The following is a 13,589-nucleotide window of genomic DNA, read 5'->3' on the forward strand; positions in this document are numbered from 1 at the left end:
TTATGTGGATTTTGGGGGTCCTGACTGGCGATATGATATGGGTGTAAAAATCCAAGGTGCTTGACTTGTACTGTACTACTTGCTGCTTTGTAGTGGGAAAGGAAGATGGCTTTTCAGCACCAGGTAGAAATTGTGGTTTATAGGTAGAATTATTGGATTTCCAAGTTAGGCAAAATAACTGAGCTTTAATGTTGGTATCACTAATGGTAAAACCTACTTGCAGAGTTACTGTGGTGTTACAGAATGTTTCGTGTTACTTTGCCATTTCACTTCATAGCCCAGCAATCACAACGGGATGTAGTTCTTTGTTTTAAAACCTGGTCAGCTATAACAGTGGGTTTGCATTAGGCTTTCGTCTGTTATCTTTGAGCTACACTGATGTATTTAGGATGTATCTTATTTAAATTATACTTGAATGTCATCTCTCCTTATTTAAAGAAATGATAGGATATTTACTATGTAAAATGGCTTCTGTTTATTTTTTATGCAGAAAGGAAGAGTGTAGATCTGCAAAACGTGATCATTACCGGTGTTTGTATTTTTATTTGCTTGGAAGTTCTAATTTGGATCAGTGCCATTTGCCTAGTTGATACTGTACCTTCAGGATCTGTCTCAGTAATCCCTCAGAAAAAGGGATTAGGTGGGAAAAGCATTGAATGACCTATGCAGAATGACATACTTTAGACCATTGAATGTATGTATACAAGGTGGCATCAGAGCTTAGCCACCTGACTTCCAGTCTAGTGGTCTACTGGATTGTTGGAATGAGTCCAGAGGAGGGCCACAAAGATGATCTGAGGGCTGGAGCACCTCTCCTATGGAGACAGGCTGAGAGAGTTGGGGCTGTTCAGCCTGGAGAAGGCTCCAGGGAGACCTTCTAGCAACCTTCCAGTACCTGAAGGGGCCTACAGGAAAGCTGGAGAAGGACTTTTTACAAGGGCATGGAGTGATAGGAAGAGGGGGGACGGTTTTAAACTGAAAGAGGGGAGATTTAGATTAGATATTAGGAAGAAATTCTTTCCTGCGAGGGTGGTGAGATGCTGGCCCAGGTTGCCCAGAGAAGCTGTGGGTGCCCTCTCCCTGGCAGTGTTCAAGGCCAGGTTGGATGGGGCTTGGAGCAACGTGGTCTAGTGGAAGGTGTACCTGTCTGTGGCAGGGGGTTTGGAACTAGATGATCTTTAAGGTCCCTTCCAACCCAAACCATTCTGTGATCCTATGAATAATTATTCTCTCTCTTATTTTAGACTGTCACCTTAATCCTTTTGTGTTAATAATCCATTTGAGAAGATTTTTTTAAATGCATGTTTTTCACTTTGTAAAAACATATTTAAATTCCATTAAACAATTCATATGTGTTATTTCATTGTAGGAAAAAGATGAAGTTATGTTTGACTTGAGAACTCACAATATAAATCCAAAAACTCAGATTAAGCAATCACAAGAACATATCTTGACTCGGGAATTGGATGTGATCAACAGCTCTAAAGAGGAGCAAGATTTGAAAAAGCATTGCCAGCAGATGTTGGAAATTCATCAAACTCCTGATTCTCCAAAACACAATTTGAACATAGGCAAAGACACTTCGAAAGACTTCCAGAATTTCATTGCAGGTATGGCTTCATGGGGCTCACCTGAGATTATGAGAAAGCAAGATACAAGCATGGAACTTCAACCAGTGCTTCACCTGACGCCCTTTTCGGAAGTTGAAAGCACAGATTTTGAAATGATGCACACCAGGTCATCCGTGCAAGAAGATAATTCGGTATTGCTGGGATATTCTAACCTGTATGAAAACGGCAGTGAGGAAGCGGCAGTGGGAGCGGATAGAAAATCTCCAGCTTTCTCTGAAAGTACCTACTCTGATGACCAAGATATGGAGAAGAAGATTTTAGTAAGTGATATTTCATGTCTGATTTAATTCTAATTAAACAAGACTGCTCAGCTCTGTCCCCCTCAGATCATTGTTGGGCCATTGGCTCCAAGTAGTAGAAACTCACAACTGAGAGGGGTAGGTCCAGTAACACTCTGGATGCACGATTCCTCTCCTGCTGTCAGATAGTGGAGCAAGTTCTGGCCTGTATTAAAACACTGTTTACCACTGCTGCTAATAATTGAAAAGAGTCTTCCAAACCCTAAAATGGAGCAATAAGCTGCTCACAGCAGGCTTTGCATCCTGCATGTCTGTACGCTGCTGATGCGGTATCAATAAAAATATGGTGTTGCTCTTGTGCTCTCAGAAAGAAGACTTGTTGAGAGGACTTGTCAAATCCTGGTAATTTTGCAGTGATGCTACATGGAAGTAACTGATAAATTTGTGATAATACTTCACGTGCAAGTAATTGAGCTAAAACCTGTAAAACCTTTTTGCTACCACGGTACTCAATTTACTGTAACCATTCTCCACTTACAAATATCTGTTGTTGAGTGTTAGAAGAGACTGTTTCAAAGCTGAAGAATAGAGGTTTTTCTTTTTAAGGGAAATATTTTATATATTTGTGTCTGTATCATATCGCAGGAAGATAAAGTCTGTACTTCAGAAAATTCATCTTTGGTTGTATATTTTTGTGCCTTGCTTTCGAAGGGCAATTAATTATGAATACATGTCTGTTTCTTAAGACTATTGAAAGGGCAAAAAAAAATGAGATGGAATGGCTTCCAAAGAGCAGCAATGTTGCATTGATTGTGATATTTGCCATCTCTAACACTGTGATCAAGCAGGCATTTGCTAAAACCTGCACTAGTAACAAAGTTGTTAGAAATGCAGAAAACTCTACAGCTGGATTCAGAAAACTAAATTAACGTGAAAAATTATTTCCAAGCAGATGAGAGAAGCTGATAATCTAACTTTAACCCCTTCTGATTTACAAGATGATGTAAGATCAAGAGCATCTGCCATAGATGCGATGAGTGATGGATATGGCAGCAGTAAGTTTAACTTTGTAGATTCCTTTCACCTTTTGTTCACTTTAGTATAAAAATATTATAACATTTCCTCTTTCTCCCATTTTCTGTTACTGTAAATCTTTTATTGGAAAGCTATGCCTTTGTCAGGGGGTTCTTTGTTTAGAATATTTGTGCTAGTGGAAGTCTGCTTTTACCTTTTCATCTTTATATACTGAAAAGGGGACATGGGGTTTTAATGAATCCTCACTTAGCTACAACTCTTTCTCTGGTGCTAAAGGCAACTTACAACCTTTTTACTTGTTTAAGTTAGTTGAGATCTCAACCACCTGACTTCAGCTGACCCTGCATTCATACTAACAGAAGAAATCATGGTTATTTTGCAAGCAGTTGTGCTGGTTTCATATTTTTTTCATATTTGTAACACTTGTGGGGGTGGGGGGCTGTCTTTCTTCAGATACCAGCTCAAATTTGGCAGCTAAACTAAAGCAGGAGCTACAAACATCAGACCACCTAAATGCTAGTTTCATGGCTTATCTGCAGTACCGTGGAATGTTTCCAGATATTATGGAACCAATGAGAGAAAAGGAAGTACTTTCACCACAGCTGAAGGTAAGACATGATTAATGTAAGCATACCAGCAAATTAAAACTGAAACTGGAAAAATTAAATGCTAAGTTCAAGGAACTACTGGAGAGAGTCCAGCGGAGGGCTACAAAGACGATGAGAAAACTGGAGCATCTCTGCAAGGGTGAGGGATGTGAGGAAGAATAAGAAGGGCTTCTACAAGTACATTGGACAGAAAAGGAAGATGAAAGAAAATGTGTGTGTATACACATACACATATATATATCATAGAATCATAGAATAGTTTGGGTTGGAAGGGACCTTAAAGACCATCGAGTTCCAACCCCCCTGCCACAGGCAGGGACACCTTCCACTAGACCATGTTGCTCTAAGCCCCATCCAACCTGGCCTTGAACACTTCCATATATGATAAATAAGACAGGAGAATTAGTGACAACTGACAAGGCTGAGGTACTCAACACCCTTTTTTGCCAAGTTTTCCCTGGCAACCATTCTTCTCACATCTTAACTCCCCTGAACCTCAAGGCAGGGACTGGGGGAATGAAGTCCCTCCCACTGTAAGAGAAGATCAGATTCAAGAGCACCTGAGGAACCTGGATAGATTTAGATTAGACATAAGTAAGAAATTATTTACGATGAAGGTGGTGAGACAGCGGAACAGGTTGCCCAGAGAAGCTGTGGATGCCCCCTCCCTGGAAGTGTTCAAAATTAGGTTGGTTGAGGCTTTGAGCTACCTGATCTAATGAAAGATGTCCCCATGCCTGTGGCAGGGGGGTTGGACTAGGTGATGTTTAAAGGTCCCTTCCAACCCAAACCATTCTATGAGTCTGTATCTAAAAAATTAATAATTCTCAAAGAGCATAGTTTCATAGACTTCATAGAAGAGGTGAATTTTATTTTATCTTAAGAAACAGAGAATTTTTTATATTTTGGTTCTTTTATGGATCATCAATATAGACTTTACTGGCTGTAAGATCTGAGTGCATATTCCAGTACTGAATGTTTAGTTTGAACACTTTAGTGTGCTTCTGTTGTTAATGTTTACTAAAGGTTTTCCTCGTTTAGCATTGGCTCTTGATATAATCACTATTTTGATTCTGGTGACAGAAAAGCAACTCAAGTTGGTTCAAAAGTTAAGTCATTCCAAAAAGTTCAAAGAAAGAATATAAAGAGTTTAAGTACTCTGTATTGTCGTTAAAGTGACTAGCAGCAAGGAACAGCTCCACATCAACGCTGGGATATTTCTGATGAGATGTATGTAGAAAAGCACTTAAATCTCCAGTGACCTTCCTTGAAAAGAGACCAGGAAACATCTGTGCGTTATGTAATAGTTTGTGAGCAGGGATTTTATTTAAAAGATACTATTTGCCTGATAATGTCAGAGGAAACAATTTCCACTATGTAAATTATTAAGACTGATTATTTTGGGAGATGTTATTTGTACATAATCTACTAAATTAAGCCAAGGTTGTCTAAATACATAATTGAGTTTTCTGGCATCACTGGAGTTTAGTAACATGGCTTCAGACTTGGTAGAATTTAATTTATTCCCAGGAAAGTTAGCTAAATAGTGCAGAAACAACAAAGGTAAGTACAGTCCTTCGGCTTAATTGCATATTAGCATTTTGATATACACAACAATAAGATACCCTGTCTGAGGCTGCTGTACGTACTTTAACATTGTGAATACAGTATTTAAGAATACAGTGGCCACTGTATTCTGAAATATTGGCCTCAGTTGTTAGGAGATAAAAATTCTCTGGTAACTGTTGGCTCACTGTGTGTGTGTGTGTGTGTGTGCGCGTGTGCATGCGCGCGCGCCTTTATCTGTATCACAGCCTCAGACAGCCGCCTTATTTTTGTTGTCTAGTGCTATCCCATCATACTCTTACACTGTCACGACGCTGGTGCCTGTTTCCTAATATTATGCATTATCATTTTTTTTTTGTTCTCAGACTGTGCTGAAGATGGTATATGAGGAGAGCCGCAAAATATTGGCTTTGTCAGAACGTCCCTTTGGTTTTAGGGAGCTGGAAAATGTTCATCAGACCAGAGTGGCAATGGAGGGATGGCAGAAGGAGGGCTTAGCCTTGCTAGATGCTATACAGTCACTGAGAGATTACCTTAGCAAGGTGGCAGAGAGAGGAGACAAGGTATGACAATAAAAATACCCTTTGAAGCGAGGTAACCAGTTTTTTAAATATATAGAAATGTATATTTTTATGTAGTTTGTGTGTGTGTATATATATATATGTATGAGGAGCAAGGGACTCTCTGCTTTCTGAGATTTGAACAGGCCTCTCTAAACACCTTTGGTCTGCTTAAATTAACAGGTATATTCTTACACAGTAATGATATGAAAGACGGTGGGTTAGAGATTGAGAGAGATGCCATTTAAAAAAAACCATACTCTTTTAGCAGGAACATTCAGGTATTGCTGCTGACTGGCGAGGAGAACTTCTGCAAGCAGTACAGAGCGTGTTTGAGAAGGAGAGAAATGTGTTGCAAATGGACTTGAAGTCTCACTTCTCCAGTCTTGTGTCAGGTGATGAAGGTTCATTAGCAGAAAAACTGGAGTATGTAATGAAACAACAAGTAAGAAAACCTCTTAAAGTGTTATGCTCATAAATAATTTCTGTTCCCCCATATTTTTTTTAAGGTTTTTACTGTTTTATTACTTCTGTTGTTAAATCTTATCTTGTGCATTAATCCAGATTGTGTGGGATCAGTAGGCTTTCATAGTCTATATTTTGGTACCATTTTTCTCAGACTTTGTATAATGTGTTACAAAGACTATTGATTATTTTAGCTGGCATGCAGAAAAAATAGTGACCTACAGACTGGGATAGTGAAAAGGAAATATTTGATAAAAAGGGAAGGAGGGGAAGAATTCCACCTAGAGCTTCACAGACTTCTATTGCAAAGGGTATATATTGAGCTAACTCTGAATCTGTTTGGGATTTTTTGCTGATAATCTTTAGTTTTTAGGTTTAGACCAGGTGGTTTGTCACAACTATGATGCAGGAACTATTATTAAGAACTATTACTCCATTTGGAATCTAGTGAAGTGGGGTTTTTCTTTTTTACTTAATGCTGACATGAAGCATGAACTTAGTCATTTGAAGTTGCCTCTGTATAAAAACTGTACTGCAAGAGTTTCTCTAGGGTTTATCTTTGTAGAAAATATGGGAATAGCCTTGTAGATTTAATAGGCCTTGCTTCGTTTTCAGGAGGAACAGAGGCAGATGGTTGTAGAGCACCTTTTCTCCTCAGACCGGAATAGCTTGCTCTCTGAAATACAGGACCTCCGAGCTCAGCTACGCATGACACATCTTCAGAACCAGGAGAAGCTACAGCAGTTACAGGAAACCCTTATCAATGTGGAAGATCATGGGAGCAAACAAGAACACCACCTTCGGAGGAAAGGTAGTTATCGCCAAGTTCTTGTTATCTGGTCTTCCATGTCAGTTCTCTCCCTTTTTGCCTAGAAGATAAAAGGCAAAAAAAAGGTTGTTTTGCAAAGAAGCAGATGCTGTACAATTCTTCAGTTTTACTAATGCACTCAGGTTTCCTACAAATTTGGCAGAGGAAGGTATTCTTCTTTTTAATATTAGTAGTTAAGAAAAGTCTGGGAAAAGCAAAGAGAAGCTTTAAAATAACCCAAAGCAATAGAACTGAAGCGTGACTCTGTTAAATAGTGTATACGTTTAGAAAACCCATCAAGGGTAGTAAAATACCCTTGTTGGTTTTCAGGAAATTCTTTATGTATATGTTTGCTAGTAAATGGATGGGTTTGCTTAATGAGGTTTAGAATCCATTAGTAACAGGTTACTCATGTTCTCACTGCCTGGTCCACTAGCAGCACAGCTGTAGCATGTATGTGCATCTTTCTGCTGATTCATATTCTGTCTGAAAAGGAAAGAATTCTTCAGACAAGAACACTTTAATACAGCTGACACTTTTTTCCCCAATTTGATCCAGTGCAACTGATTACATATTGTCAAATTCTCTGTAATACAAATAGCTCTTGTCATTTTCTTATTCTAGTTGAATTATTAGAATATAAGCTTCAGGAGGAAAAATCTGTTGTAAGTGACTTGCAATGCACCCTGACTGAAGAGCAGAAGAGAGCCTCTGAAACAAGTGATCTCTTGAATCAAGAAAAAGCAGCCCTGAAATCAGAGCTTTATGAAAGTAAGCAAGAGAATGAAAAGCTGCAGAAATCCCTAGAAGAGCTTCAGAGGGAAATAAACCAGTTACGGTGAGAAGGAGTTTTATTATTTTGTTTTATTTATCAACAGGTCTGAAAGAGCTTTATATTCATTGGATCCACAAATGGCTTAGCACTTGGAAACACAAGGAGGAAAAATAACCTCTCCCTTTTCATGGATATGTTCATTTTTCTTCACTAACTGCTTAAATTTATCTATTCTTCAATTCTAATTTGCATATTTACCTTTTCTGTAGCCTTGACTGAGAAGGTTGTGGAAACATGTGCACTGTATGGGTGTATTAAAAGTGAACAGAGTGGATCCCTGTACCCCTGATGTATCCACTCCTGCAGCTTTTGGTTGGTAATTCTGTTTGCCTGTCATTCTCTGTATGGCTTTTTCCTTCCCTTCTCCTTATTCCTAGTGTATGCCAATGGTTTTCTTTGCTCTCACAGGACAAGTTTTGCTCTGCCAGGATAGATAATTTCTCTCCATCTCTTAATTGTTACTAAATAGAGCAATTCTGGCTTTGCTTGCAGGGAGGTAAATGTTTTCACATGCTAAATAGCTGTGACTTGAAAACTGATCCTCTTTAGAAAGAGCAGAGGCCATCTTAAAGAAACACATCAATAGACCAATTCACAAAAAGTAACCCAAAATGTCTTGCTTGCATTGCTGGTGAAGGATGTTCTGTTCTGAACATAGAAGTGTTGTTTTGAACTTTGCAGTTGTGAATTGGAAAAAAAAGAAAAGGATTTGACAGCTGCACTTGAAGACTTGCAGGCTGAACATCATAAGGAAACAGAGTTACGAGGTTTGTTTGAGGAACAACAGCTTCAGCATAAGAAAGCAGAAGATGAAAAGACAAAGGCCTTGGAGGTAATGCCCTACATCTCAATGCTTCAGTTCACCTCCCTTGGTGCATGAACTTAACTAGCAGGTTATTTTTGCAGGCTTTTTCACGTTCAGTGTTTTTTCTTTAATAACCGTGTGTCCTGGTTTGGCTCAAACCAGGCCAAATAGTCTTAGAGAACCCAAGGTCACTGCTTACGAGTAAAGAGCCGAAGGGGGTTGTACCTGCAGGGAGTAGTGGACGGGGCAGGTGACCCAGGATTGACCAGCAAGGTATTCCATCCCATACATGTCATTCTCACTTTCCTGTTTATCACTAACCCACTGCCTCCTGGAGGTGGGGCCCAGGAGGGAGGGGCCCTCCTGTCTCCCACTGATTGGTACCAGCTTTGCCAAATCTCCAGTTAAAAGCCTGCAGGTGTGATGGCAGTGGAGCTTTTGCATTTTGCCCTCTGCCCGTGCTGGGTGGAGCTACTGCATTTTCCCCTCTGCCCGTGCTGGGTGGAGGTACTGCCTTTTCCCCTCTGCCTGTACTGGGGGGAGCAATTCTGCCTGAGGAGGATTTCCAAGCTCTTGATCTTGGTTTTGTACATATTTGTATATATTTGGTTATTTCTATTATTATTGTTATTATATTCTTTTTCATTATTATAGTTTATTAAAACTGTTTTAACTTTCCAACCCATAAGTCTCTCTCCCTTTTCCCTTTCCCTTTCCCTTGGGGGGGGGGGAGAGGGTTAACAGAGAGCATCTGCCACCTGGTTAATAGCTGGCCCAGCTTTAAACCGTGACAGATTTATTGGCGCCCAACGTGGGGCTCGAGAGAAGCTCCAACAGGTTACTCTGATAAGTTGAATCCTGGCTCTGGTGGGAGGAGACCCGGAGAGCTCAGCTGAGAGAATATCAGATTTCTTCCTTTGAGATTTACGAGGGGTTGGAAAGTTAAAACAGATAGTGAAGATGGTGATGTCATTTTTGAATGCTGTGTTATCTCATCTTTTTATGGAGGTTCTTTCACAATTGAGTATTGCAATGATGCCTTACCTGCCGTGGGCACTGTGTTATTGCTTGCTTCTTATGAATGTTTACATGCAGTTTAGCAGTGGGCGCTGGTCGAAATGTATTGTTTTGGTATGGGGTTTGATACTGATTTATGCTGTGATAAACTGGGCAGTTAATATTCCGATCTCTTATCTCTATGACACAATGATGGGCAGCTTTAATCGCGAATCAGTAGCAGCAACTTCATCTGCACGCTCCAGGCGCCCTTTAGCTGATTCTGTTAATGATTACACTTCCAGTTTTACTTTGGGAAATAGTACCTTCTCCTTTTCTGCCAAGCTGATTCCACTAGATTTTGCGAAATTAGGATGGTGCTGTCTAGGTGGCATGTTTTTATTTTTGGTTGTCCTGAATGTGTTTCTGATGTGGGATAAGATTAAGTATCAGTGCAGGGACAGTTGTAGGTGTCATGCAGCCACCTCAGATCCTACAGTGTGTACTGCTGCTACAGCCACTAAACCCACTGAAACCTCGGCAGCCTGTACCACAGCTGCTACACCCCCCAAGATGGCCACTGTAGCTACTCAGACTCTCAGCACTCCCACGACAGCCACTGCATCTACTCAGACTCCAGCATCTATCGAATCTCTACCAATTGCTCCTGTAACCAGGAAGAAATACCAAAAGAAATCAGCTCGTGAAGTGAAGGATGATGACTCAGAGCCTTCTAAGGCAGAGCCATCATATGACCCAGGTGAGGGCCCTTCTCAGGCAGAGTTAGGGCCTGACACAGATGGGGGTTTCCTCGATCGTCCTTTTAAAACAGACCCATCACAGAAGAAAGGCCCTTCTAAAGCAGAACTATCACAAGAGGAGGACTCAGACGTAGAGATAACCTACCACTCCTTATCCCTGAAGGACCTGAGAAATATAAGGAAAGACTTCAGCCGTTATGACGGTGAACCTATTATTACCTGGTTGCTCCGATGCTGGGATAATGGGGCAGACAGCATGCAATTAGATGGCAGAGAAGCCAGACAGTTGGGATCCCTGTCCAGAGATGGTGGTATTGATAAGGCGCTCGCAAGAAAGTCAAACACTGTCAGTCTCTGGAAGCGACTCTTGTCAGCTGTAAAGAGCAGGTATCCCTATAAAGATGATGTTATGAGCCACCTAAGCAAATGGACCACTATAGAAAAAGGTATTAACTACCTTAGAGAACTGGCTGTGCAAGAGATTATTTATAGACACCCACGGGACATTGTAGATCCTGTAGATCCTGATGAAGTGGAATGCAACCGATCCATGTTCCGGAAGGTCGTGAAGAATGCTCCACCGACATATACCCATACATTGTCAATATTAGTATGGGGAGAAGATGATATGGCATGTTCTACTGTGGGCGAAATGGCTAACTGTATGAGACAGTATGAAGATAGTATTTCTTCCCCACTGCAGGCACGCATCTCGGCTGTGGAAAAACTGACTAAGGAGAACAAGGACTCATTTAAACAACTGTCAGACAAACTGTCCATGATCGAGAATAAACTTGACTCTCTACCTACACAGGCGCGCGTTGCAGCTGTTAGGAGAAAACGCTCTCCTACAGGACCAGCTCAAAGGAAACAGAACACATCACGAGGTATCCTGTGGTTTGCCCTGCGTGGTTATGGGGAGGACATGAGCAGATGGCATGGACAACCTACCAGTACCCTACAGGCACGAGTACGTGAGTTGCAAGCTAAAAGAAATACCAGAGAGAATTTTTCTAGGAGGATGGCTGCTCCAGTTACCAGTGAGCAGGACTCCAGTCATGGTAGATGGGCCTCAGGTCCCTATTTCCCAAGTGTGAATAGGAGAAATGAAGGTCCAGTCCCTGTGAGCAGCACGAATCCATTTCTTAATTAGGGGGGCCCTGCCTCCAGCCAGGTGGAGGAGAGGGACAACCGAGTTTATTGGACTGTGTGGATTCGATGGCCTGGCACATTAAAACCACAAAGGTATCGAGCCCTGGTAGACACTGGTGCACAGTGCACCCTAATGCCATCGGATCATAAAGGGGCAGAATCTATCAGCATTTCAGGAGTAACAGGAGGATCTCAAGTGTTATCTGTATTGGAGGCCGAAGTGAGCCTAACCAAAAATGAATGGAAAAAGCACCCCATTGTGACTGGCCCAGATGCTCCGTGCATCCTTGGCATAGACTACCTCAAGAGAGGGTATTTTAAGGACCCAAAAGGGTACAGATGGGCCTTTGGTATAGCAGCTGTAGAGACTGAGGACATTAAACAGCTGTCTACCTTGCCTGGCCTCTCAGAAGATCCTTCTGTTGTGGGGTTGCTGAAGGTTGAAGAACAACAGGTGCCAATTGCTACTACCACGGTGCACCGACGACAATATCGCACCAATCGAGACTCCCTGATCCCCATTCATAAACTGATTAGACAATTAGAAAATCAAGGAGTGATTACCAAGACTCGCTCACCCTTTAATAGTCCTATATGGCCAGTGCGAAAGTCTGATGGAGAATGGAGATTAACTGTGGACTATCGTGGCCTAAATGAAGTTACGCCACCGCTGAGTGCTGCTGTGCCAGACATGCTAGAACTTCAATACGAACTGGAGTCAAAGGCAGCCAAGTGGTACGCCACCATAGACATTGCTAATGCCTTTTTCTCTATTCCTTTGGCACCAAAGTGCAGGCCACAGTTTGCTTTTACCTGGAGAGGTATCCAGTACACCTGGAATCGACTGCCCCAGGGGTGGAAACACAGTCCTACTATTTGCCATGGACTGATCCAGACTGCACTAGAAAAGGGTGGAGCTCCAGAACATTTGCAATACATTGATGACATCATTGTGTGGGGTGATACATCAGCAGAAGTTTTTGACAAAGGGGAGAAAATAATCCAAATTCTTCTGAAAGCTGGTTTTGCCATAAAAAGAGGCAAGGTCAAGGGACCTGCCCGGGAGATCCAGTTTTTAGGGATTAAATGGCAAGATGGGCGTCGCCAGATCCCGATAGAGGTGATCAACAAAATAACAGCTATGTCCGCACCAACTAACAAAAAGGAAACACAAGCCTTCTTAGGCATTGTGGGTTTCTGGAGAATGCATATTCCAGATTACAGCCAGATTGTACGCCCTCTTTATCAAGTGACCAGAAAGAAGAATGATTTTCAGTGGGGCCCTGAACAACGACAGGCTTTTGAACAGATTAAACAAGAGATTGTGCATGCAGTAGCCCTTGGACCAGTCCGTACGGGACAAGATGTTAAAAATGTGCTCTACACCTCAGCTGGGGACAATGGTCCTACCTGGAGCCTTTGGCAGAAAGTGCCAGGGGAGACTCGAGGTCGACCCCTAGGATTTTGGAGTCGAGGATACAAGGGCTCCGAGGCCAATTACACTCCAACTGAAAAAGAGATACTGGCAGCATATGAAGGAGTTAGAGCTGCTTCAGAGGTAATTGGTACTGAAGCACAACTTCTTCTAGCACCTCGACTACCAGTACTAGGCTGGATGTTCAAGGGTAAGGTTCCCACTACCCATCATGCAACTGATGCGACGTGGAGTAAATGGATTGCATTAATTACGCAGAGGGCTCGAATAGGAAACCCTAATCGCCCAGGAATCTTAGAAGTAATCATGGACTGGCCAGAAGGCAAAGACTTCGGAATGCCACCAGAAAAGGAGGTGACACGTGCTGAAGAAGCCCCACCATATAATGAACTACCAGAGGATGAGAAGCAGTATGCGCTGTTCACCGATGGATCCTGCCGTCTTGTAGGAAAGCATCGGAAGTGGAAAGCTGCTGTATGGAGTCCTATACGACGAGTCACAGAAGCCACAGAAGGACAAGGTGAATCAAGTCAATTTGCAGAAGTAAAAGCCATCCAGCTGGCTTTAGACATTGCTAAACGAGAAAAGTGGCCAAGGCTGTATCTTTATACTGACTCATGGATGGTGGCAAATGCCTTGTGGGGGTGGTTAAAGCAGTGGAAGCAAAGCAACTGGCAGCGCAAAGGGAAACCT

At 41.9% G+C, this 13,589-nt stretch overlaps 1 protein-coding gene across 13 annotated transcripts in view; it reads left to right on the top strand.

Annotated features, from left to right (window-relative positions):
- The window catches only part of PCNT (pericentrin), a 101,231-nt gene that overhangs the window by 68,744 nt on the left and 18,898 nt on the right, over positions 1–13,589 (top strand). For 9 of the 13 annotated variants that reach the window (XM_068408016.1, XM_068408026.1, XM_068408020.1 and 6 more), the window contains 8 exons: positions 1,370–1,891; positions 2,820–2,925; positions 3,359–3,513; positions 5,445–5,642; positions 5,908–6,084; positions 6,720–6,915; positions 7,537–7,750; positions 8,429–8,579. In XM_068408016.1, the coding sequence (XP_068264117.1) occupies positions 1,370–1,891; positions 2,820–2,925; positions 3,359–3,513; positions 5,445–5,642; positions 5,908–6,084; positions 6,720–6,915; positions 7,537–7,750; positions 8,429–8,579 (1,719 nt within the window). The remainder of the gene's footprint in view (positions 1–1,369; positions 1,892–2,819; positions 2,926–3,358; positions 3,514–5,444; positions 5,643–5,907; positions 6,085–6,719; positions 6,916–7,536; positions 7,751–8,428; positions 8,580–13,589) is intronic. The other 4 variants (XM_068408019.1, XM_068408023.1, XM_068408017.1 and 1 more) reach the window with 2 other exon arrangements.

Source organism: Nyctibius grandis, chromosome 9, assembly GCF_013368605.1.
Source record: "Nyctibius grandis isolate bNycGra1 chromosome 9, bNycGra1.pri, whole genome shotgun sequence".
NCBI lineage: Eukaryota > Metazoa > Chordata > Aves > Nyctibiiformes > Nyctibiidae > Nyctibius > Nyctibius grandis.